General features: G+C 39.8%; 1 protein-coding gene across 1 annotated transcript in view; it reads right to left on the bottom strand.

Annotated features, from left to right (window-relative positions):
- NEDD9 (neural precursor cell expressed, developmentally down-regulated 9) overlaps positions 1–26,394 on the bottom strand; it is a 225,545-nt gene that overhangs the window by 132,226 nt on the left and 66,925 nt on the right. The window contains exon 2 of the mRNA XM_027835195.1: positions 13,727–13,916. Coding sequence (XP_027690996.1) covers positions 13,727–13,738 — 12 coding nt within the window. The 5' untranslated portion in view covers positions 13,739–13,916. The remainder of the gene's footprint in view (positions 1–13,726; positions 13,917–26,394) is intronic.

Below are 26,394 nucleotides of genomic sequence, written 5' to 3'. Positions count from 1 at the left end.
GCCTTGAGAGGTTAAGTGGATTACTGTACAAGGTCACAAAGGTAGTAAATAGCAGAGGTTCTCTGACTCCATGGCCATCGCCATATTGCCACCATGATCTCCTGACAGCTTCAGTCCTGGGGAAACATAACGGATGAAGCAGGAAGCACAAAAATAAGCATTTATTGAACACTTACTATGATCCAGGCACTATACTATGTCCTTTACAAATATTATTTCATTTGATCTTCACAACAATCCCTCGAGCTGTGTGCTGTTATTATCCCCATTTTACAAGTGGGGAAATTGAGTGAGACAGAAGTTAAGTGACTTGCCCAGGGTCACAGGGCTAGTGAATGTCTAAAGCTGGATTTGAAGACAGATTTACCTGGCTCCTGGCCATCAAGAATTAATCACAAAGTCAGACTCAGTTCAAAAACAAGTGTCATACATTAGAAAGTTTATTAGGTTTAGAGTTGGAGGACCTGGGTTTAAATGCTGCCTTTGGTGCTATGTGTGTGACGTTGGGCAATTGGACAAGTCCTTTAACCTCTCTAGTTCCTAGTTTCTTCATCTGTAAAATGACAGTTGGAACAAAAGATCTTTAAGTTTCCTTCCATCTCCAAATTTATGATCCTGTGATGAGGAGACCTTGAAACTAGGAAGACCTGGGATCCATCCTCACCTCAGTACTGTCTGGGAGACCCGGGGCAAGTTACTTAACCCCTTAGTGCTCTAGGCCAGCATTTCTTAAACTGTGGGTAGTGACCCTATATGGAATCATGAAAAATTTGGGAATAGTGGAAGGTTTCCAAACATGCAACAACCAAAAATTAGTTAAAAATCAAAGGTGTAATGAATCCGAGGTATTTCTGGCAGCACTTGCACGCGTTGCATCATGCAACGTCCCTGCAACCTTGATTCTGAAAACAGAGCATGTGCGCTTTGCACTGCGCATGCCCTTAGGCCACGCAGTGCCAACAAATACTGCCTAAACCAGGAGTCGAAAAGGTTTGAGAAGCCCCGCTCCAGGCAATCCTTTTAGACTATAAATTGCCAAGTAGGTGCCAACCTGCTCTGATAGAGGAGGTTTTCTCATCTGTTAGTTCTCCATATTGATAAAATCACAGGTCCAGTCTCTGTCCCTATGACAAGGATTACGCAGCATTCACCAGTTTAGGTTCATGAGTCAGAAAATGCTCATGGAAGCAGGCATGATAGAAAGATCACCATACCACCATTGTGAGACCCATCTGCCTCCTTATAAACAATATGCCAGATATTAGGGACTTGGTCAAGGGAGAGGGACCCTGTGGGCTAGAACAGTATCTATTGATGCTCATAGCTGGTCCAGAGTGGGGGTGGGGAGAAAGTGTGACAACAACAACCATAATTTCACTTGTCCTAGACAAGGAAACTCAGTGAAGTATGACTCAGAAGTCAAACAGACATTGGCAGTTCCAAGAGAGGGATCTGCCCTACCCGAGACTTAGCAGAGATGTGGTAAGGATGAATGAATTGGACCCAGGTGGGAGGATCTAAATAGAGGCATTAGGGTTGACAGGATGTCTGTGACTTCCAGACTTCAGCTTCCTTATCTGGAAAATGAAGCTCTTAGACCAAATGACCCCGAAGCCTCTCCAGTTCTAGCGTTCTGTAAATCTAGCATGCTCTCATTTTTGCATCTTAGGAAGGAAAGATAAACAATGTTTTCCTGGTTCTGTTCACTTCACTTGGCGTGAGTTCATACAAGTCTTCCCAAGTTTTTCTGAAATCATCCTGCTTGTCATTTCTTTTTTCTTTTTAATATATATTTTATTTTTCACATGTTAAAATAATTTTTAACATTTTTTTTAAGTTTTGAGTTCCAAATGCTATCCCTCTCTTTCCTCCTCCCTCCCTGAGACAGGAAGCAATCAGATATAGGTTATACATGTGCAATCATGTAAAACATTTTCATATTATTCATTTTATACAAGAAGACTCAAGTAAAAAAAAGAATGAAAGAAAGTGGAAAAATAGCATGCTTTAGTCTGTATTCAAACAATGTCAGTTCTCTCTCTGGAGTGGATAGTATGCTTCATCATTAGTCATTTGGAATTGTTAGATCATTATATCGCTAAGAATAGCTAAGTCATTCACAGTTCTTCATTGAACAATGTTGCTGTTAATATGTCCAATATTCTCCTGGTTCTTTTCACTTCATTTTGCATCAGTTCATGTAAGTCCTCCCAGCTTTTTCTTAAACCACCCTGCTTATCATTTCTTATAGCACAATAGTATTCCACAATCATATACCACAACTCATTTAGCCATTCCCCAATTGATGGGCATCCCCTCAATTTCCAATTCTTTGCCACTACAAAAAGAATTGCTCTAAACATTTTTGTACAAGTAGGTCCTTTTCCCTTTAAAAAAAAAAAACTCTTTGGAATACAGACCTAGTATATTGTAAAAGAAAAGCAACATCTACATAATGGATTTTTAGCTTAATGTATAATATTCTCTTTCTTTTCTACCATGTATATAGAAATGTTCTTTTTATTTGGTGTTTGTTAAAGTCAGAATAAAAAAGGTAAAAACAAATACAGAAACAAAAAAAACCCCCAATATGATCAGTTGAGGGCCTGGCAAGTAGAACAATACCCTCCCCCCCAGTTTCTTTCTTTACCTTTGATTCACATATATGTAGATACACACACAAATATATACACACACATATACATATACATGCATGTATGTGTGTATATATATTTATATGTATGTATGTAGATATGTGCATATGTGTGTGTTTTTCCTTTCACAATGAATTCCCATAAATTGCCTTTTTAGCCTGATTCATTTTCACTGAGTGAAAGTACCATTAGAAGGAAACCCAAAGGGTTTCTTCATATTTTAGGGGGAAAAATGCAAAGGCCCTCTGAGGGGAAAAAAAAAAAGCCACAGAAGATTCTGCAAAACCACAGTCTCTGTTCTCCAGTCAGGGAAAGTTGTCTGGTCAGGATGTGAAAATGCTGCTAAGTTCAGAGGTCATTTGCCATGCCTCAGCTCCTGTTTACTTCCTGGACATTGGACAGGGGTCCTTTTCGACAGCATAATTTCTGCATTTCAAGCCACTGGGCTCTGTAATCCCTAATCAAACGCAGAAAGTCTTAGGTAATCATATCCAAGGGGATTCCATTTTACTTGATTTAAATGAGAAAGTTAAATCTCAGTCTAGACGTGCCTCTTTGTAGCCCCAACGAATCTTACACCCTGCAGGACACTTGGTCTTTGAATATGTTTCTCATTTTCCAGACGAGCCCAGGGGATCTGCATCCCTCAATAAAATTCCTGTCTGCACTAAATTGCCTTTTGGTGGTGATTTATACCTCCATAAACCTCCATCATGGGGAGGAGAGCATGTTTAATTGTATAACTGACATGACTTATGCAGGGATGAGTTATTAAGCTTATCTCTGCAAAGGGGATAGGGCAGGGCTCTGTGAAGTCACAGGCATTTGTGATGGTGGAAGCAATGACAAGGAAAACAATCAGGGGCTTCTGCTGAGCCCGGGACCACTATGGAGTTGACAGGGCAGTGAGATGTCATAGAGACCACCCTTGGGGAGCAATGCCTTGACCTAGGAGTCATGGATTAGATTTCTATCCTGGATTCTTAGTCAGGCTCAAGCATTCATATCGTGTGCCCACCACAATGAGCTCACTCTGTGGGCTACAAGATAGGTATGAAGATGCCCTTAGTCCCTGTTCACAAGGAACATGTAACGTAACTGAGGAGACCATATGGAACTGCAATGTGCTACAGCAGATTAAGCATTGATTCTGGACCCAGGAGACCAAGGTTTGAATCTTGCCTCTTGAGCTTTCTCCAATGGCACCTCCAGGATCAAATATAAAATTCCTCCATTTGGCATTTAAAGGTGTTTGTAACTTGCCCTATCCTACCTTGCCAATCTACTTATACCTTACTCCCCCTTATGTTTGCAGTCCAGTGACAGTGGCTTCCTTCTGTTTCCCCCTTTTTTTTTGGTTTATTTTTTTGCTAGGCAATGGGGTTAAGTGACCTGCCCAGGTTCAAACAGCTAGTAAGTGTCAAATGTTTGGTCTGAGACCAGATTTGAACTCAGGTCCTCCTGACTCCAGGACCCACCTGCTGTATCCACTTCACTACCTAGCTGCCCCCTCCTTCCTGTTCCTTGAACAAGACATTCAATGTCCTGACTACATGTATTTTCGTTGGCTGAACCCTAAAACTGAAAGTCTCTCCATCCTGCTTTCTACCTCTAGGTTTCCCTCAAGGCCTACCTATAATCCCACCTGTAAGAAACTTTTCCTGATCCCCCTTAATGCTAGTGCCTCCCCTCTTTTGATCATCTTTAATTTATCCTATATCTTGTTTGTACATAGTTATTTGTAAGGTATCTCCCCCATTAATCCTGATAGCTAACATTTACATATCACTTATTATGTGTCAGGCACTGTGCTGAATACTTTATAAATATCTTAGTTGATCTTCAAAAAAAAAAACTCTAGGTGGTAGGTGCTATTAGTATCCCCATTTTACAGATGAGGAAACCGAGGCAAACAGAAATCAAGTGACTTGCCCAGGATAACACACCTGGTAAGTGTCTGAAGCCAGATTCACTAAGGCCTTCCTAACTCCAGGCCTGGCACTCTATCTACTGTGTCATCTTAGCTGTCCATTAGACTGAGAGTTCCTAAAGCAAGGATTGTCTTTTGCCTTTCTTTGTATACCCAGCACTTAGCACAGTGTCTGGCACACAGTAGGGACTTAATAAATGCTTGTTGATTTGATTGGACTGTGTGACATTGGTTAAGCCAGTTTAGGCTGCCTGGGCTTCCAATTTCCTTGTCTGTAAAATGAAAGGGTTGGATTAGATTGGCTCTGAGGTCCCTTCCACTCCTTGCTCTCTGATTTAGTTGTATGTAGCACTGTATATGGCAAAACCACATGCTGATATATGGACATGATAAATTTTGCTATATGATTAGAGGACAGGACCATATAGGTTAAGGCACAGATTGTAAAGTATAGATGATGAGTATAAAAGTAACAGGAGAAAGGAAAGATCAATGTGGGCTCATTTTGCCAGACCATGAGAAAGATGGCACTTGATAAATTAGTAGAATATAAAACAAGAAGAGAAAATTAAGAAAGACTTTCCAAGGTTAGAGGAGAGGGGGAAGTAAACCTCAGTAGATACTTGAAAGTGAGTTGTGAGTAAGGTGTACGTGGGAGATCCTAAAGAAGGCTTATTTGGAACAGAGACCAAAACAGATTCGTACCTGGAGAAGTAGTGAAAAAGAAAAGAGGATTGGTAGGGTGATGTCTGATTTTGGAACTTTAGATCTGCTTCAAAAGAAAACAGGGAGCCAGTGAGGGTTTTTGAGATAGGGAATGACATAATGAAGGGAAAGGACTGTGAAGGATGAGTTGGGGAAGGGAAAATCAGGAGTCAGGAAGACGAACCAAGAGGCCACTGTGGAGTAATCATGGTATGAGGTTTCCCTGAAATGCTGTGTAACTTTAAGAAAATTATGTGCATATCTATGTTCCCTTATTTCTCTGTATGAAAGATGGAGGCAATAATAACTTCTCTCCCTCCTGACCTACCAAGAAGGAGTTGGGGGGAGGGTTTTGCACAGTATATAATGTCAGCAAAATCCTTCATGCTCCTTGGAGAATCACAGACTCTTAGAACTGAAGGATCCTCCAAAGTTCATAAGATCAGAAGATCCAAGATTTAGAGAAGGAAGTGACCTTAGAAGTCATTGAGGGGTAGCTAGATGGCACAGTGGATAGAACACTGACCCTGGAATCAGAAGGACTTGAATTCAAATGCAGCTTCAGACACTTGACACTTACTAGATGTGTGACCCAGGACAAGTCGCTTAAACCCATTGCCTAGCCAAATGGGGAAAAAAAGTCATTGAGTTCAATCCTCTCATTTTACAAATGAGGAAACTGAAGCTTTGACTTGTCCAATTCACACAGATAGTATGTCTCTGAGATAGGTCTTAATCCAGCTCTTACCTAAATCATAACTTTGGTTTCATAAGGGACAAGTAGTCACTGAGCCCCCAAGTGATGAAAATAAGACCAAACACCCTGTATCAAGTCCCCATTCTCCTTGTTCCTCTTACTCTTGAGAATTAGGTCATTGCTACGTTCACTAATGCTCTTAGTCTTTATCCTTTCTTTATTTAATTTGATATTAACTTAGTGATCTATAAGAGGTGAGCAGATAGTTTTAGGGCTGGAAGGTTTTTGGACATCAAATAGTCCAGCCTCATCATTTTACAAATGAGGAAACTGAGGCCTATAAAGCTGAAATGACTTATCCATGTCATAGATAGTAAGTGCATGTCTTGGTGTTCAAAGCCAGGTACTCTAAGTCTGAATCCAACATGCTTCCTTGTACTATTCTGCTTCCCAGTTATTAACAGAGGGCAAGCCAGGGCTCTGGAAGAACCTAGTTCGTTGTAATCACCTGTTTAGAAAATTAGTTCAAAGTAGAAAACTAGTTTAAAGAAAATTAGTCCCTGATGGACACCCATACTACCAAAGAAGGGTGGAAGGGGAGGGAGAGAAAGAGAGAGAGAGAGAGAGAGAGACAGAGACAGAGACAGAGAGAGAGAGAGACAGAGACAGAGAGAGAGAGAGACAGAGACAGAGAGAGAGACAGAGAGAGAAGAGATGGAGACAGAGAGATGAAGAGAGAGAGATAGAGAGACAGAGACACAGAGAGAGACAGGGAAAGACAGAGACACAAAGAGACAGAGACAGAGAGAAACAGAGACAGAAGCAGAGAGAGATATAAAGACAGAGACAGAGATAGAGATACAGAAACAGAGAGAGATATTGAGACAGACTGAGAGACCAAGAGACAGAGACCCAGAGGTCACCCCATACCATTGAATCTCTAGTCCTAGGGGATTTAGCACCTTCCCACAAAGCCCTTGAGTAAACCATGTGGTCAACCACTTTGGAATTTAGGGAGTCTCTGTCTGATGAGAAAAACTATAAAGGATCTTCAATAATTTCAGTCTCTCCACTGTCAACATTCCTTGTCCCCACAAGAGGCAATGAATTCAGTTTGTTTTTGTCTGAGGATATATATATAAAGTAAGGACAATATCCGGCAGACAGCTTGCAGCCCCGTTGTCTGGAGAGAGAGGAGAAGAACTGAAGGAGAGATTTAAAATATTTTATCAATCATTCAGTTTTCTTGAATAACTACCTGGGACAAACCCAAAGGCCACAAAATGCTGAAAAGGAAGCATCTTTCAGAGGCAATGTAATATAGCAGGCAGACCATCAGATGAAGAGTCAGGAAAGATGGGGTCAAATTCTGGTTCTGACTTGCTAGCTGTGTGAATATGAGCAAGTTACAACTCCTCTGAATGTCATTATCCTTAACTTTAAAATGAACATACAAGTACTTGCACATTCCATCTTACAGTAGTGTTATGGGGAAATGCCATGAATGGAGAGAAGGGGACAGATTTCAAAGATATTGTGGAGGTAGAAACAACATAATTTGGCAACTTAGCTGTTTGAGGCTCAGAGAAGTCAAATGAATTAATTGATCATGTGCACAGCTAGGGTGACTAGACAGAGGAATTGAACTCAGTTCTTCTTGAATTCAAGGCCAGAACTTTATATACTTATGATAAAGAGAGAATATGTGATGTTCTAGAGTTTTCCAGCTTTACAGTTTTAAGGGGGCATCTAGGTGGCACAGTGGATAGAGCACGAGGCCTAGAGTCAGGAAGACCTGAGTTCAAATCTGATCTCAAACACTTACTAGCTGTGTGACCCTGGACAAGTCACTTAACCTTGTTTGTCTCAGTTTCCTCATCTGTAAAATGAGCTGGAGAAGAAAATGACCAACCACTCTGGTATCTTTTGCCAAGATAACCCCAAATGGAGTCACAAAGAGTCAAACACAACTGAACAACAACAGTTTGGGGTCAATTCTAGATGATTTAATAAGTTTAGAAACAATCTTGTACTAAACTTTGGTTTGGTTCATGGTTCATAGTTAGGTTGAGCTAGTTTGGGATTCAGTGAATTTTTGTGCATTGCGTCAATTTGGGTTCATAGTTTGATTTAGCTTTAGTCCTTGGTTTATAGAAGTCTTTAAGTTTCTGTCTCTGTAAGCCTGGCATCTAGCACAGTAAAGTGTATACAGTAGGTACTTAAAAAACCTTTTGTTTGAATTTACTTGGGTTGGACGATATTATTCAATCAGACAACTGGAAGGGATGTTACAAGGGCGTTACTTAGGTCTGAACTTCTCTCTGTATGTGTGTGTGTGTGTGTGTGTCTGTGTGTGTGTGAGTACGTATGCACATGATACAAACCAGGTATGGAATAGGTCAGGATTCATTGCAGGGCATCAGCAAATTCATATGGGAATCCATATATAAGTAAACACAGCTTCCCTAGACTGAGTAAATGAAGTTTTGCGAATATACATATTACTGTTTTTTCAAATATATCTCTATCTCTATCTCTATCTCTATCTCTGTCTCTATCTCTATCTCTATCTCTATCTCTATCTCTATCTCTATCTCTATCTCTATGTTGTTTTGATGAATAAAGGGCATTGAGAAGCCTGACTGGATCCATAGTAACTTCTTATCATTTTATACTTCTATAATCAGCAAATATAAAGAGAAAAGAGGAATGATACAGCTCTTCCTCACTGATGATGTTGAGTGGACATAGGATAAGGCAGAATTAAGTTAGGAAGAATAGTTTTAAAACTTCAGGGCAATAGGAGGATGTTGGGAGTGAGGTGGGGAAGGAGAAGAACTTCCTGGAAAAGGGAGTTGCTTCTATTTTTAATGTTTTTTATTATTATTTTGTTTTTAATTTATGGAATAAAACAAATGTTTCTATAACATAATAAAATAAAAAAGATGATTGCACATGAAACTGCAAATAAATTATGTATATTATGTAGCACTTGCTATTCCTTTTAAATATATAATAAAGTTATCATGTAAATTTCTTTTTTTTTTGGTCCCCTTCCCCCCTCCACCTTAGAGATGGCTACCATTAGACACAAAGGCATATATATGTAAAATTATTTTATATATACTTCTATTTATCAGTTCTTTCTCTGGAGGCAGATGGTGTCTTTCTTCATAAGTCCTTTATAGATAATTTGGGTATTTATAATAGCCAAAATGACTTATTCAAAGTCATTCTTAAAACAATATTGCTATTACTGTATATAGTGTTCTCTTGATTCTGCTAATTTTGCTCTTCATTATTTCATACAAATCTTTCCATGTTTTTCTAAGATCACTGAGCTCATCATTTCTTACAGCACAGTAGGATTCCATCACAATCATATACGACAACTTGTTCAGATATATTAAATTAATTAAAATTTTAATTTAAGCTGAAGCATAATAAATTTAATTTCAACCCTCCATTTTAATTTGGTGTATCCCTAATTCTTAAATGTGTTTCTTGTAAACAACATAATGTTGGATTCTGATTTTTAATCCATTCTGCTATCCATTTCCATTTTATGGGTGAGTTCATCTCATTCACATTCAAAGTTATAATTACTACTTGTGAATTTTCCTCCATCTTACTTTTACTCACTATTTTCTTTCTCAGCCTCTCTTTTTCTCCTATTCCTGTTACCTTATCTTCTCCCCTTACCCTCCTATTCTTTATTTTACCCCCCCCAAGAGTACCTCCCTTATCTTAAAAACATTGAAGACCAATTATAAGGCAGTCATTGAGGTCAAACTGTTTACTTTTCACGCATGAAAATGTTATCAGTATTCTTAAAACTGTCATCCTTACTAAAGTAGTTTAAAAGAAATGTTGGGGCTGAGTTGTGCATGATCTAAAAAACACAATTGGGTAGGAAAAGGTAAAAAAGAGCAATTCTCATAAAAACGGGGTGTGAAAGGAAGAATTAATATAGAGGAAGCACGTGGGGGTGGAGGGCTGGTAATGTTAGAACCTTACTCTCATCTGGTTGAAGAGGAAACAACATGGGCCCTGGAAGGGTGTAGAAGTCTTCTGAACTTGGAAAAAGATGAGAAAACTGGGAAACAAAGTCAAGGAAGGACATTTAGAAGGGTGTATAGATTAAGATTTAGGAGGGTGGAGGGGGAGAAGTTAATGGAGGGGTTATTTTTAATGTTAAAAAGGGTTTTCACACTTAAGAGGGGCAGTTAGGTGGCACAGTGGATAGAATACCAGACCTGGAGTCAGGAAGATTTATCTTCTTGAGTTCAAATCTGGCTTCAAATACTCAACAGCTATATGACCCCGGGCAAGTCACTTAACTTCACTTTCCTCATCTGTAAAAATGAGCTGAAGAAGGAAATGGCAAACCACTCCAGTATCTTTGCAGGAAAACCCCAAATAGGAGTCATGAAGAGTTGAACATGACTGAAAAATGACCGAGCAACAACATACTAGAAAACGTTGGGAAACATTGTCCTAAATCATCCCAGTCAAATAGAAGTTCATCTCATTTTTCAAACATATCCAGAGAAACAGATAATATGAATTCTTACCTTTTTTCGACACCTTATAGTGTCTAATAACCTTTCATATTTGAGTAAGATTTTTCCTTTTTATCTAACTTAAATCCTTCCATCTACATTGCAGTAGTATCCTTTTAAAATGGTAGCCATATTCTACTTTAAAAGAATCAACTGGTATCTAAAATTAGGTTTTAGAGGTTTTTTTTTAAATGTGTATGTGTGTGAGGAAGGGCCTATATCTATAATTTTATCTACATAGGGAATTCCGAGTGACAAAACTCCTTTCACTCTTGCAGATTAACATCTTAACTATAATTGTACTCCTAGAAAGCTGCCTGCGTCATTAAAAAGTTAAAAGGGAGAGGAAAAGAGGAAACCAGGGAGTAGAAAGTGCATTTCAGGAGTAAGAGCCTAACTTGAGAGAAGTTGCCCTAAAAGATTAAATTTCCCATGGCCAAATGGCTAGTATGTTTCAAATGCATAACCCAGGTTTTCCTGACTCCAAGGCTAGCCCTCCATCAACTCTGTCACAACTCTACTGTGTATATATAGCATGACTAGATTCTGGATCCCATTGGTGAGTAGAAATCTCAATTCTCCTCATTCCCCAGGGGAGCTACCTTGACCCTGTGACTGCTTAGAGCTAGACTTTGATGGACAAGTAAGCCCTTTTAACCTAGGGGAGAGGAAAAGAGGAAAACAGGGAGTAGAAAGTGTATCTTGGGAGCAAGAGGCTAACTTGAGAGAAGTTGCCCTAAGGAATAGCCAGGATGAGTTGTTAAATGGAAGAATTGTGGTTAGAAGAAAAACTATCATGGAAAAGGGAGCCAGAGTGTAATAATGGGAAGAGGCCAGCACCAATGCGGGCCTTAAAGGCAGGATTCCAGTGCCATGAGGCAGACCTGGGCAAATCTGGACTGTTCCGGAAGGGCAGAGTCATAACTGGTGGTGATTCCTTGCCACTGGACTTCAATGCCCGACCCCAGCTCACCAGCATCTTCTGTTGGAATATCCATCTTGCATTTATGGTGACTTTGAGTGTGAGGGAAGCCTTCCAGGCTCCATTTTTGCTGACAAGAGAGCTTGAGGCTTCAAAGTGGCTAATAAAGTCTGGACACCAAGATTGGCCTTATAAAAATTGAGCATATATAGAATCATTTGCAGTAATTGAGGCCCAATGTTGAATCTGAAGTCCAGTGAATTCTAAATAGATCTGTTTACTCTGAAGAGAGAAACTCCTTAAGGAAGAAATAAGTTAAATGAAGAAAACATTGATGTACAATTGACATTTTGTGGTCTTTCAAAATCCTTTCTGCTGTGAAATGCTCAAGGATTATTGAAACCTTGTCCCTTCCCCTGCCTCTCCTTTCTCAGAAAACCTTGAATCTGTTTATGAAGCTTATCTCTGATTCTATAAGTCTTATTTTTCTTCCTCCTCACCTTGTCTTTAATTGTCTTAAAAAAAAAAAACAACCCACACAACATTGTTAACCATAGCATTAGGGACTTTTGTGTTTCTTCACTAAAATGTATCACAGAGAGCAAAAGACTATAGGTTAGGGGTGGTGGGGTGGTGGAGGCAGGTGAGAATCTGGCAGATAAATTTTACAATTACAAGGTTATTTCCTGGCCTACTGGCTTGGAATGAACAAAAGAGGATTGTTAATTCAATTTTATAACTTATTGGAGCAAACACAGAAACTTAAACTGGGATTATTCTAAACTAGTCATCAGCTTTGGTTGGGGGAGGCTAAGATAAAATCTTGGTATGGGAGGTATATCTTGACCCCTTCCTTTTCCACTCTATTTTTTCCCCTTTAGGTCTGGCTTATAAGGAAAACCAAGTCATGCCAAAGGGGTGAAGCCAAGGGAGTAGCTATAGAGAAAATCATTTTTGAGAAGAACTGAGGGAGTGACTAGAAAAGAGGGAATCAGATTTGTACAAAGGTGAAGGGCCAGTGACAGGGAATGACACCCCTACCTCCATTAGCTCAGCATAGCGTATACTACCACTACCACCACTGCTTGAATAGTATAATGTATTTTTAGTACTAGACAGCTAGCTTTCTTTTTTGAAAATAGATTTTTATTGCCATCTTTCCTTTTCACTTCTCTTAGACTTCCTCTTAGGCAGCTAGGTGCCACAGTGGGTAGAGTGCCAGGTCTGGAGTCAGGAAGATTCATCTTCCTGAGTTCAAATCTGGCTTTAGCCACTTACTAGCTGTGTGAACCTGAGCAATTCCCTTCACCCTGTTTGCCTTAGTTTCCTTATCTGTAAAATGGGTTGGAGAAGGAAATGCCAAACTACTCCAATATCTCTGCCAAAACCAAACCAAACCAAACCAAACCCAGATTGTGTCACCAAAAGTCAGACACAACTGAAATGACTGAAGAACAGCAGACTTCCTCTTATATACCTTCCCCACCCAGAAAGCTATCTCTTATAACAAAGAATTTTAATAAAAAGAAAAAGAGGAGAAAAACATCATCAAAACCAATCAATACATCAAAAAAAAAAAAAATCTGGTGTCATAAGGCAGTAAACTTTCAATTATCCGTAAGACAAAAAGCTCATATAACAGAGCTTAACAAAGAGTATACAAGTCCCATTATAGTCAGTCAATCTCATTTCTCATCAAACCATCAAACATTATTGACACAACATTAAATCTATCCTAAGTAGGAAAAATGATTGAGAATGATTTTTGCTAGACATGACCCTTCTTCTCCAGGACCTTGTCTAGTGATCAGCAGTGAAGTTCTGTGTTCATCCTAAAGGGAAATAGTAGAATAAAAAGTAGGGGAAACATCAGAGATTTGAATAATTCACAACCTGGAAAAATTGTTCCCTGCATAAGGCTGTAATATGTAGATGTTTTTAGCCACTAGCCCTAGCCCATAGATTGTTCTTGAAATATTCTGGATTATCCACTACCAGAATTTAGAACAGAAAAGGCATTTCTCCTGGCATTATCTTCACCATCCAAGGAATTCTCAGATTTGTCCTCTATGCTAAAGATTCATTACGACAAAGTCTGACTGCCAGAATTAGCCCTTTTATTCCAATGTTACGTAAAAGCCATGGTGGGATTGAGAAGGTAGTTTGCATTATCATTTCACTGATATCAGCACACCTGTTGAGTTGACATAGGTAAGTAGTACTTAAATAAAATGTGTCTGCTCAACCACAACTTACTGTTTCCCACATTTTTCTCTGTTCTTCTCTCTGTTAGGTCAAGGAATGATGGGGGTCCAGAGTAGGAGGGTGGTGACTCCAGGGATTTGATTCAGTTGCAAATTTCTTCTTTTTCATAGCTCCTCACAAAGCTTCCAAAAGCAGGTCTCATGCTGGGGTGTTGAGTCATGGAAATGACCATCTATGACCCCTGAAAAGAAAGGTTGGAAGCCTGAAAGTGGGCAACAATAATGATTTTAGTTTGTGTTTCCATAGTTTTGAGGTTTTCAAAGGGCTTCACTGTCCCTTCTTTCTCTAATAGAATGTGAGCTCCATAATGGCAAGACTATTTCCTTTTCTCTGTACCCCTAGCAAATACCTGGCACAGGCAGGGAAGAAGGGGAGAGGGTAAAATAATAAATACTTGTTGAATAGAGTAGAATTGAGGTAGGTCATTGCAAGGTTTCTCAAATCCATTTAAAGATGAGGAAACTAGGGGACAGCTAGGTGGCCCAGTGGATAGAGCACCGGCCCTGAAGTCAGGAGGACCTGAGTTCAAATTCGACCTCAGATCAAACACTTGACACTTAGTAGCTGTGGGACCCTGGGCAAGTCACTTAACCCCAATTGCAAAAAAAAAAATGAGGAAACTGAAGCTCAGGGAGGAAAGTATACTTGCCTGTGATGACACACTTTCAGACACATGAGGTTCTTATGTTTGTTCATTTGGGGCCATACATAGTTCATTTCCTTGGAGAAACAAAATCAAAATTTTTGTTTGTTTGTTTTATTTTTTAATCAGACCTGTGATTTCATTAGTGTGATGAACTCCAGAGGAAAAAAGCCCCTCTACTAACGTCAGCATCTGCTCCCAAAATTTGGAATCATATAAATTGCCTAACTATAAAGTTAAGTGACTTGCCCCAAGTCACGTAGTCATTATGTTTGTAAGGGAGGGACACTCTCTACTTCAGACATGATTAGGTTTTAAAAGTGTGTGGACAGGATTGTCTGTACTGTGTGATCCCTTTATCATGTGCAAACTCTTCTCTAATTGGGTGGAGAAGTACTCAGTATGTTTGATTAACCAGAACAAGCTAACCATAATCCTGGGTGCTTTAAGTGGCTGGAGAAATTCTAACACTTGTCCATTAAAGCAGTGGACTGGTCTAGCAGCTGAGGATTTCATTCCAGAGGATTCCAGCTAGGCTCTTCTCTTTCTCTCTTCCCTATCCCCTACTCTGTCTGAATGACCATGTCAGTGGAGAGATGGGACAGTAGCATCTAGAGGACACACTGAAGGCAAGTGGACACAGATGTATACAGAGAGCTAACCAACCACCAGAGAGGAAGCAGTTCCAAGGAAAATGACCCTTTGTACCAGAGAAGAATGCTGGCTATGGACTCAAGGAAGGACTTCCAGTAATCGGAAATTATGAGTTTGCCCTTTGCCCACATGTGTTCTCTACATGTGTGGTTTACCATCATCCTTCTGTAAGTTTAAGCCTACTCTTCCCCTAGACTCTGCGTATTTGTGAGAGAATATACCAACAGTTAGGTGGCAGAGTGGATAGAGTGCTGGACCTGGAGTCAGGAAGACCTGAATTCAAATCCGCCCTTAGATACTTGCTAACTGTATGACCCCAGTCAATTCCCTTCACTGCTGTTTCCCTTCACTCCATTGAAAATGGGGATTATACCATTTACTTTCCAGATTTATTGTGAGGATCAAATGAGCTAATGCTTATCATAGTGCCTTGGCATACAGTAGGTGATTAATAAATCCTCCTCTCCCTCCCTTTTTCTTTCCTCCCTCTCTCTTTCCATTCCTTCCTTCTTTCCTTCCTTCCTTGTTCTTTCCTCCTGTTTTCCTCCCTTCCTCCCTCTCTCCTTCCCTTTATTCCTCCCTTCCTCCCTCCTTTCCTTCCTTCCTTCCTTTCTTCCTTCTTCCTTCTACAAATACCTTTTACTCAAAGCTAAATGAAATCTGGCTGGCCGATGTCAATGGGAAACAGTTGTGGGGCATGTGAACAACAGTATTAGAACTCCAGCCATTAAAGATTGCCCCTAGAACTCTGAGCATAGTAGCAGTCACCCTCTAGAGTACAAGTGGGAATTGGGGAAGTAGCCTCAGAGGGGATAGATTATGTGTCAGAGACAGAACTTAATCAGGTCTTCCTTATTATCTGTTTACTATCTTATTACTGTGCCTCACAGTGTTTATATGGAATCTGGTGTTTCCTCCTTTATCATCTGCTGTTGTTCAGTCATTTTCAGTTGTGTCTGACTCTTTGTGATCCCATTTGGAGTTTTCTTGGCAAAGATACTGGAGTGGTTTGCCATTTCCTTCTCCAGTTCATTTGACTCATTGAGTCAAACATGGCTAGATGACTTGCTCAATGTCACAGCTGGTGAGCGTTTGAGGCCAGATTTGAACTCAGGTCTTCTGAGTCTAGTCCTGGTGCTCTAATCACTGAGCCACCTAGCTGCTTTTATCATCTATCCTACTGCAATTGCTCATCTTATTGGAGCAGAATAGAAAAAAAATGGGTCTTGGAATATATGACATCTAAGGGAACTTAGAGGTCAACTAGTCTAACTCCTTTATTTTAGAAGTGAGGAAATTGAGGTAATGGAGGTGAAATGAACCATGTAAGGTTAGATTCTTAGGAAATAGCACCAGCGGGACTTGAACCCAGATCTCCTGACTCCCTCGTCCAGGGCTCTTTCCATTACCCTATGGGGCACATCCTATAAACTGAAGGACTTAGTCCCGAGGATGACTTATTTCATTCCCTTCTCATCCTTCCCCATTTAAACGGATGCCTTGAAGTGTTTGCTCCTGTCAGCTTGGAGCCCCTAAGCCCCAGCTGAGCTGTCTCTCTTGCACAGCAGCCGGTGAAGGTCACACATGGCTGTCTGCTTTCTGTGTTTCCTACAAATGAGGAAAACTGGTGCTTTGGCAAAGCTTCCTCCAGACAGCTTAAATGCAAAGTACAGAAGTTGCTTTTTTCTGGGGAAGAAAATTTGACTGAGCCTTGTTGGACAGGCTCTGGCCAAAGTTTCATTTCCCTTTAGCATTGTGCTTCAGGTTTTCTTTTCTTTTTCAAGGCGAGGGAAGAGAAAGGAGGAGAGGGGAAGGAATGGTTGGGTAGGGAGGGAAATGTCATAGCCCCTTGCTGAAATCCAACAAACAAACACAGTCAGAAAAGCTCTGATATTTAAACCATGTGTGGCACATGGCAAACTTATTGAGAACTAGAAATTTGGACCTTTGGCAAAGAAAAGTGTTCTTTCCAAGGGCATGCGAAATAACAAACGGAACCCAGCAGGATGTGTTTCAGCCTGGGGTGTAGCCATGCACTCTTTCTGGCACTGTGTGGATCTTAATCTTCTGCTCTGATCACTGGGAGCTAGCTGTTAGCCACACTGAAGAGCAAGGAGGTATCCCAATGATCGTTCCCCAGATGGAGGGGCGTCCTGACTTTTTCACTCTTGTCTCTCACTAGAAGGGGAGCTGATGGTCTTTTGTCATTTGTTTTGTCTAGCAGTGTTTATTCCTTTGGGTGGGGGAGACAAGAATTCTCTGAGGCACTTGCAATGGCTATCTAAATGGATGTTGAATTGGTGACTCATTCGCTCTGCTGAACCCACCAGTGGTTACCCAAAAATCTCCGGGGATGAGGAGAGAGGTCCAACAGTGGGTAGCAGCAGTGAGGTATTTGTCTATGTGGTTCTGGTATTCAGTCACATAGGCCCTCTAAGTATGTTCCCTAGAGGCATTCTTAATCCCCTCCACACACCCTTTCACCCACCCCCAGAGAGCACACTGGTCTGTCTGAGCTTCCCAATGAATCACTCACATCCAATGTTTTCACATGAGCTTCATACCCTAAAGCCCAGGAATACAATTAGAACACATCCACTTGCCTGAGGGACTCATAAGATTTATATCTTTGTTACTTGCATCAGAAGGTGCCCTGGTTAATATAGTATCTTGATATTCCAGAGTTATTATTAGTTCTAGAGATAACAGCTCTTTGCAGAAGGGTAAATTGTACTTCTGTCCTGCCAAGATTGGAAAATGTTGATTCAGGGGTCAGTGTATAAGCAAGGTGCTGGTCTGGCCATGTTACCTCCATACTCAATAAACCCCAGTGGCTCTCTAATACCTCTAAAAGCAAGTAGGAACTACTGTTCGTATTTAAAGCCAAGGTCTGCTGATTTTTTTGACATATCTCTAGAATATGCTCCCTTCTCTCTTCTCACACTGCCACCACTCTGGTGCAGGTCCTCATCACTCCATGCCTGGATTATTACAAATAGCCTGTTGGTGGATTTACCTGTCTTAAATCCCTTCTGACTCTGATCCATCTTCCATTCAGCCACCAAAGTGATTACTCTAAAGCACAGGTCTGATCATGTCACACCCCCTCCCTCAAATATATAGGTAGATAGAAAGAAAGCCGGTGCATTTATTAAGTGCTTACTATTTGCCAGGCACTCTGCTAGGCACCAGGGATACAAATTCAAGCCGGTAAGACAATATTTGCCTTCAGGGATCTTACATTCTAACGGAGAAGATAACACATAAAAGGGTGGGAGAAATAGGTAGGGTAACAAAGCAAAAAATACCAGTGGTATTTCTCCAAAGAAGTGGAGTAGAAACCTGAGACTCAGTGAGTCAAAGATAAAGTTTACCTGGTGTCCCAGGAGCACAATCCAAGGTTCTGAAGGGAAAGAGATGAAGATGATCACCTAAGAATACAAGGAAGGCTTGGTGATATGCAGATGACCCAGAAGGTTCCAACTCTAATCTTTAAGGTTCTTAGAGAGGAAAGACCTTTGAAGTTAATGTAAATTCTACTCTTTTACTGCCCATCAGTTATACTGACCTAGTTCTCAGTTAGAATGTAGCATAATGAGAAGGAAGCAAGGAATTAAGCATTTAAGTGCCAGGCATTGTGCTCTCAATTATTATCTCATTTGATTCTCAGAACAACCCTGGGAGCTAAGTGGTATTTTTATTCCCATTTACCATTGAGGAGACTGAGGTAGACAGAGTGACTTGCCCAGGGTCACACAACTAGGTGTCTGAGGCCAGATTTGAACTCATGTCTTCCTGACTCCAGGCCCAGTGCTTTATCCACTGCATTACCTAGCTATTGGAAAGATCATTCAATTAAGAAATGGTGACCTAAAATCTGACCTTAGCTCCACCATGAACTGCATGCCACTGGATGAACACACGAGCTTTTGTGGGCCTATAAAATAGAGGATCAGACCAAGAGGATGTCTGAGGTCCCTTCCAGCTCCAAGTTACAGGCTCATATGTTCTCCATAGGCAGACTAAATCTAATCCTTTGTTTACATATAAACCATGGCCTAGATGTGAAGTATTTTGTTTACATGAGCCAGTTTCAATCTTGAGGGAGTTTCTCAAAAAAACAAAAAAAACAAAAACAAAATTTTCTTTGGTTGATATTCTCCTGGAAACATCAGATTATTGGTTTATTTTGCTTCCACCTAAGGTTCTGAAATGACTCCAACAAAATTAAAAAAAAGGTTTCCTCTCGAAACATTAGAATTGCCCTCAACTCTCATGCAAACATGCAGATTAAAAATTCATTAAACAAAAGACAGGTTATATTTAACCTATCAAAATTGTAAAAAATTAAGGACTCAGACCAAAGCCTATAGGGAATCAAAACAACTCTTCTTCCCTTTCCAGGAGACCTCCATATTCCCTATTGATAATGGGCATTGCCTCAGTCAAACTGAGACCTGATAAAGACCTTCAAAGGTCCCCCCACTGCATTCTGGGCCATATATCCAGTTGTCCTGATCTATATCTTGCCATTGGACCCAGATGGCTCCAGAGGAGAAAGTGAAGCTGGAGACTTTGCATAGCCCTGCTTCACTTAAATCCAATTCATTTGCATATCATGGCATCGTCTCCCTGATGTCTGGGTTTTCTTAGGGTGAAGGACATACAACAACAACAATAACAATTCTCTGGACTTAGAGCATTATCCTAGGGTCAAGGTGCTCTAACCTCAAAGGCAAAGCACTTGTTACCAAAGTAAGTCAGCTCCCTCCCTCCAGTGAGTTCTAATCTGCCCAGGCAACTATACAGTTCTTTTAGACTTACATTACTATCCTAGGGGTGATACTTCTATGTTTAAGTGGAAGCACTCAAGGTCACTAGGGAGTTGAATTTTTTCCCATGGACCTGTACAGTCCACAAAACTCACATAACTTTCCTGAGTCTTACTTTCTTCACCTGTGAAATGAGGAGTTTGGATATGGGCTCAGATAAAACCCTACCTTCTACAGGAAGCCTTTCCCAATTCCTTTTGATTCTAGTGTCTTCCCTTCATTGACTATTTCCTTTTAATCCTGTACATAATTTGTTTGTACACAGTTGTTTTCGTGTTGTCTTCCCTATTAGACTGAACTCCTCGAGAGCAGAGGCTGTCTTTTGCCTCTCTTTGTATCCCCAGTGCAGAGTGCCTGGCACATACTAGGCATGTAAATAAATGCTTATTGATTGACTTGACTAACCTAAAGCCTCTTTCTTACCTGTCTAGCACTCTATAATTTTAAGGTACAGTTCCACCAGCAACAAACTTCAACAAGGTAGAAGTCTCTTAAATAATTACATATGGAAAATTCCTTTCATCTTCCTTAGTAATTTTATTTTCTAGAACTGGGCTACACAATTTACATTCCCCTTGCCAATTGGTGATGGAGATCTACCTCTTTGTCATATACCTAGTCTATTGTGGTAGGTTCCTAAGTAATGAGTTAATTAAACTCTTAACAAAACAATCTATCAGCTACTAGCTTGGAAAAATACGAAGCCTGAAACCTTGCAACTCCCCCACAGGGAAGCTCAGTGTCACCCTTCTTCTTCATTGTGGGCTGGCTGACTCTTGGCTTTGTACCCTGAAGAAGGAAGAGAAGATGCCGCCTCTAAGAGCTTGTAATCTATCCAGGTCTCCCATGAGCATTACTTCTCAGTTGTGGATTTTCTTACCATTCTGGGAAACAATAAATACCATTGGTCACTTCAGTGCACACTGAAAAAAGGCTTTGTTGGGGATTTGACACTTTATTAATTTAGACTCACTTAATTTCTCAGGTTGGCAGGCCAAATACAATTTGTTGGCTTACTTTCAGAGGGTCAAGTATTAGGGAAAAAATTTCAAATGGCGTTGATCCCTTCAGAAGGAGGCCTAGAGGGGGTTGGCCTCCATCTAAGCTGTACCTCATCAGATTGAACCGTCATCATGTCTGACAAGCAACCTCTATTCACTGTGTGGAAAAAACAGGTGAGAACAGAGAAAAAGTTGGAACTATAAAAGACTGTTTATTACTTCAGCCCTCAAAGTGTACTCAGGCCTGAGGTTCCCTGGGGGCATAGCAACAAACCAGCCCTTGTTTCAATATAAACAGTGAGATTCTCCAAAACTTTGTCCAAAACCTGACCCAAAAGGATGGGTATGTTTCTGGTGCAAGGGAAGGGAGCACCAAAGATAGACTTCCATTCCTCTAAGCTACAAGCAATTCTTGTACATGGAAAATTTCTTAGTAGGCAGGGTGTAGTGTTAGTCTTGTTTTTCTTATGGCTCTTCCTAGGGCCATTTGAGGATCTACCAGTGGGAGAGCTCATTCTGTTCATAGTTCCCCAATGCCTGAGCATCTCCTGATTGCTGATATTTGCATAGACTTGGAACATTCCATCTTGATCTTGCTTACATTTACATACTCTTAAAATGGGTCAATTACCTACTCTTCTACATACAACCCTACCTTTGTAGGGTCACCTTTGATGACCTGCTTTGTGTTTTGTATGTGCCCTCTCTGGACTTGGACTTGGGTTTGAATCTTGCCTTCAACACTTACTAGTCATATAACCTTGGATAAGTCACTTAACCCCTCTGACACTTTTCTAAGGGCATTGAATTTGATGACCTCGAACATCTCTTACAATCCTAAATCCATGATCCTATGATATTTTGGGATCTTGCTTCAACCCTGAAAATTTTCCGGAGGATGAAGACTCTACAATTATTCAATAGTTCCACTGTCTTGAGAGTCAAAATGTTTTCCTTTTTGTTCAAGTTGAATCTTGGTAGTTTTAATTTAGGACAAATTCTTCTTGTTTAAGCTTCTGTGGATGGGGAGCACTGGTTAATGAGAGGAAACCAGGACTCAAACAGAACCTAGAAAGGAAGCCTTTGGGGCTAAACTCCTTGAGAGAGCCTTCTACACAGTCCCTCCACTTTCTCTTCTTTCACTCTCTTTCAAATCCTTTGCAATTTGGCTTCTAACTTCAACATTTAACTGAATCATTTTAACACTTCATGGCTCAGGTTTTCCAAGAATACAGCAACTAGAAAGAGGAAACACATATTTGATATGGCAAATTGTTTCCAGATAAGGTGCTGATATGGATTCTGAGATCACCTGTGGATAGCTCTTTCAAGAAATAGAGTTTTCTTTTTCTTCTTCTTCTTTTTTTTTTTTTGATGAGCAATCAGGGTTAAGTGACTTGCCCAGGGTCACACAGCTAGTGAGTGTCAAGTGTCTGAGGCTGGATTTGAACTCAGGTCCTCCTGACTCCACAGCTGGAGCTCTATTCACTGCGACACCTAGCTGCCCCTAGAAATGGAATTTTCTTAATGACAATGACTACTTCTTTGATATAATTAGCTCACTTTGGAAATAAAATTGTTCTTACCAAAAATTAAAATTTGTTTTAATAAAACTTTTTATATTAACTTATGTTTATACATGTTATTTCCCCTGATCAAATATCAGCCCTCTGAAGGCAGTCAGTCAACAAACATCTATTATAAACTTATTGTATGAGATTTTTTGTTTATGAACTTTTAGTGCCTAACTCAACCATAATGTCATTGTAAGGTACTTAATAAATATTTGTTGATTGATTGACCTGGATCTACTTGTCCTTTGAATGCTATGATATCCTGGTTTGACTTACTTTTCTGATCTGGATGTAGCCTCCTGCCTTTTGGCTCCTCTGCCTGGAAGAGGGTGCTTGGTACCCAAACCCTAGCTCTTCAGATGAAATCCAATACTTGTGGTCTCTCCTTGAGTTATGGCCTTTTTTGTCAGAGCCTTTCCTTAATTTTTTAAAGAAAAAGAAGAAGGAGGAGGAAGAAGAGGAGGAGGAGGAGGAAAAAGAGAGGAAGAGGAAGCAGTGGCAACCTGAGCTTACAACATTGGCTACTATCAGCCTCATTGTTTGCCAGGTCTTGGCCTTGGCCTGATCTAGGGGCAGAGTCAGAAGAAACAAGACTCTTGTTGCCTAGAAGATAAAATCCAAACTCCTTAGCCTGATTTTCACAATCTGGCCCCAATTTACTTTTCCAGCTTTATCTTCAACTCCTTCATCTATATAAAATCTTCACTCTAGCTGAGTTGATATATTTCACTGTTCCTCTATATAACACATGATACTTTGAAAGCACTTTCCAACCCAAATGCTATAGCCAAAAGATAGTGTCAATCTAGGCCAAGATGGTATAATAAAAGCCTTTGATAAATCTTGTTCCCTCTACTAATAACCCCACCCCCCAAATAAAAAAAAGGACCAAATGAAGCAATAGATTAATAAATAAAGAGATTAAAAAAACAAACTTTCCCCCTTTTCACCTCAACATCATAGGCTATCTCATTGACCACAACTTTCTATCTACCCCATTCCCATACTACTATACTATGACTACACTAAAGCTGAGAGTTGAAGACTCAATGGTTCATGCTGAAATTAGAGGCTTCTAAAGGCTAGGGACTCCATGTTGAATGACATCTATTGGATCCTTGTTCACTGCCCCACGCCTGGCCCTACAGTCTGTCTGAGGGCTGAAGGCTCCACATAACTGTGACTCTAGCAATTGTAGAAGGGAGAGAAGTTTGGTAACCACAGCAGGAAGGGAGAACCTTCATCTTCATCCCTACTGGAGTTCCCCCTCAGCCAAAATTTAATTAGAACCCTTCAGCCCTCAACATGGGGAAATTAAGAAGTTAAGACTACATTGGGAGTAGGAAGAGGAGGAAGAAAAAACAAAGAAGAGATTGAGGAACTGAGCAAGCATAGACAAGCTCCAAATACAATGAAGACAGACTATGATTTAAGAGATCTCCAGTTGTCTTGCAACAACTCTTAGTAGTGGGCAGTCCGCAAAGAGTAGTTTAAAAGACCCAATAAAAGAAACAAAGGAAAAAGGCATGAAGTTGGTATTCTTGATAAAAAAAAAACTTCAAAGAACATCTCAGAAAAAAATCTAGAAAACCTTAGTAAAGTAGTAGACACATTAGAAAAAGAATATAGTAAATAGATTTCAAAAATTCAATGATGTAATAAGAAACATCAGAAAATTGAAAAAAAATGTGAAACATCAACTACGAAAAACAAATGAACTGGAAAATGAGTTTGGAGAGATTATATAAGAATCATCAGGCTCCAAGAAAATCATGACAAAACAAAATAACCTGGATACTATAATTTCCAAAGTCATAAGTGGAAATTTCCCAAAAGTGTGAACCAGAGGGCAAAGTAAAAATAGAACCCATACATCACCCCCAAAAAGAAACCATAAATTGAATATACTCAGGAGATGTTATCACCAAACTCCAGAGCCACCAGGTCAAAGAAAAAGTATGACAAATAGTTAGGAAAGAACAGATCATGTATTAAGGAGTTAGTAACACACAGGATTATGTATCTAATATGAGAAAGGAAAGAAAAGTGTCACACCAAAAGACAAGGGAAGGAGACCTGTACCCCAGAACAACTTATCCTGCAAAAAGCTGAGCTTGAACCTTTACTTACATTAATAGAATTCATGATATTTAAGCATTCCTGTTCAAAAAGATAAATATAGCAGACAGAAGAAACCTAAAAAAAGTAAACAAGTTTGAATAACTTGAAAGGATGAAGAGTTGGTCAAGTACTAATATCCTGAAGTGGGATAAGAGAATTTTAAAGTCCCTTTAGAATTCCATTGCCTCTCAGGGTCAGGAAGGGGACAAATGAGGACAAGTTGAGGGTATATGTATTCAAAAAAGGCATATCTTAAGAGAGGAATGAGAAAAGAGGGGGGCTCAAGTTATTTTCTTTCATCTTTAGGGTGCCATAGGAGAAGATTATTCATACATGAAGGTGTAGGTGGGGGAAGAGGCACTCTCATGAACTTTATTCTTAACTTGGTTGAAAAAAATATATAATGGTGGAAACATAATAAGTAAATAGGAGACTAGGCTGAGGCAGGAGCCAAGAAAAATTATTTCTACTTGCAGGCAATATAATGGTTTACTTGGAGAATCTCAATGATTCAGTGAATAACTTACTCAAAATGTTAATAACTACAGCAATAGCAGGATAAAAAATGAGCCTACAAAAGCTATCTACCTTTCTGTCTAAAATTCGTCAAGAAAAAGTTCACTCAAAATAACTACAAAATACATAAAATATCTTGGATTTAACCTGCAAAGACACACTCAAGTCTTATACAAATCCAAAGATAAAAAGATCTTTTCAGAAACAAGAGAATATTTAAATAATAGGAGGGATATTTATTGTTATTGGATTACTTTTGTCAATATAATAAAAATGATAGTATTAACTAAATTAATTTAGCCATATCAGGCTGCCAAGGAGTTACTTTATATAATTAGATGAAAAATGATGAAATTCATTTGGGAGGAAAAAAGGCCAAGAATCTCAAGGGAAATAAAAAAAAGAGTAGGAACAAAAGGTGCTTGTACCATATTTCAAACTATATATAGTAAAGGAAAACCACATTAAGACAGCAGAACTCAGATTAAAGCACTGATCAGTCTCCATTCCAAAAGTTCCATGTTGAAGCATGTCTCTCTCTTCTCACTAGAGAGGTGGTAAACTACAGGTATAGAATGAGGCATATGCTGTCAGATACAACCAATGGGTCTTTGTTTTGCTTAACTGTAAGTGCCCATTATGGGACAGCTAGATGCCACAGAGGATAGAGTGCCAGACCTGAAGTCAGAAAGACTCATCTTCCTGAGCTCAAATCTGTTGTCAAACACTTATTAGCTGTGTGATCCTGGACAAATCACTTCACCCTGTTTGCCTCAGTTTCCTGTAAAATGAACTGGAGAAGGAAATGGCTAACCACTCCAGTATCTTTGCCAAGAAAACTCCGAAAGAGTTGAACACAACTGAAAGTGACTGAACAAATTAATCACTGTAAGAGAAGTTTCTGTTGGTGGGGGGAGCTATTGAAAAATAACAGCAATGTAAAAAAGAACACTAATAACACCACTTTTAAGTGGATGGTGTTCAACAGAGGCTCTCTGGCTGCTCAGGCCTCATTCAATAGAAGTATTCCAGCAGAATCACTTCAGGGCACGGGTCTGGACCTCAGCACTATACGGTCAATTTTACTTCTTGATTTAGCAATGATTGGGCTAATAGGGAACCAAATCCTCCAGAAGCTGGTTTATGAATGAGATGACCAATTTATTAATTTACAATGACTTATCACTGTTGAAGTCTCTGGATTGCTCATTCAGTCAAGTCAGTTCCTTCCTTTTCCAGTAGCAAAATTTACTTGGAAAATCAAGTAAATAATAAATTGCTTAGTAATCATAGACAGCATCAAGATACAGTGATTTGG

The sequence above is a fragment of the Vombatus ursinus genome, unplaced genomic scaffold (genome assembly GCF_900497805.2).
Source record: "Vombatus ursinus unplaced genomic scaffold, bare-nosed wombat genome assembly UNPS02000577.1, whole genome shotgun sequence".
In the NCBI taxonomy this organism is placed as follows: Eukaryota; Metazoa; Chordata; class Mammalia; order Diprotodontia; family Vombatidae; genus Vombatus; species Vombatus ursinus.
This window is presented reverse-complemented; position numbering and strand designations above follow the sequence as displayed.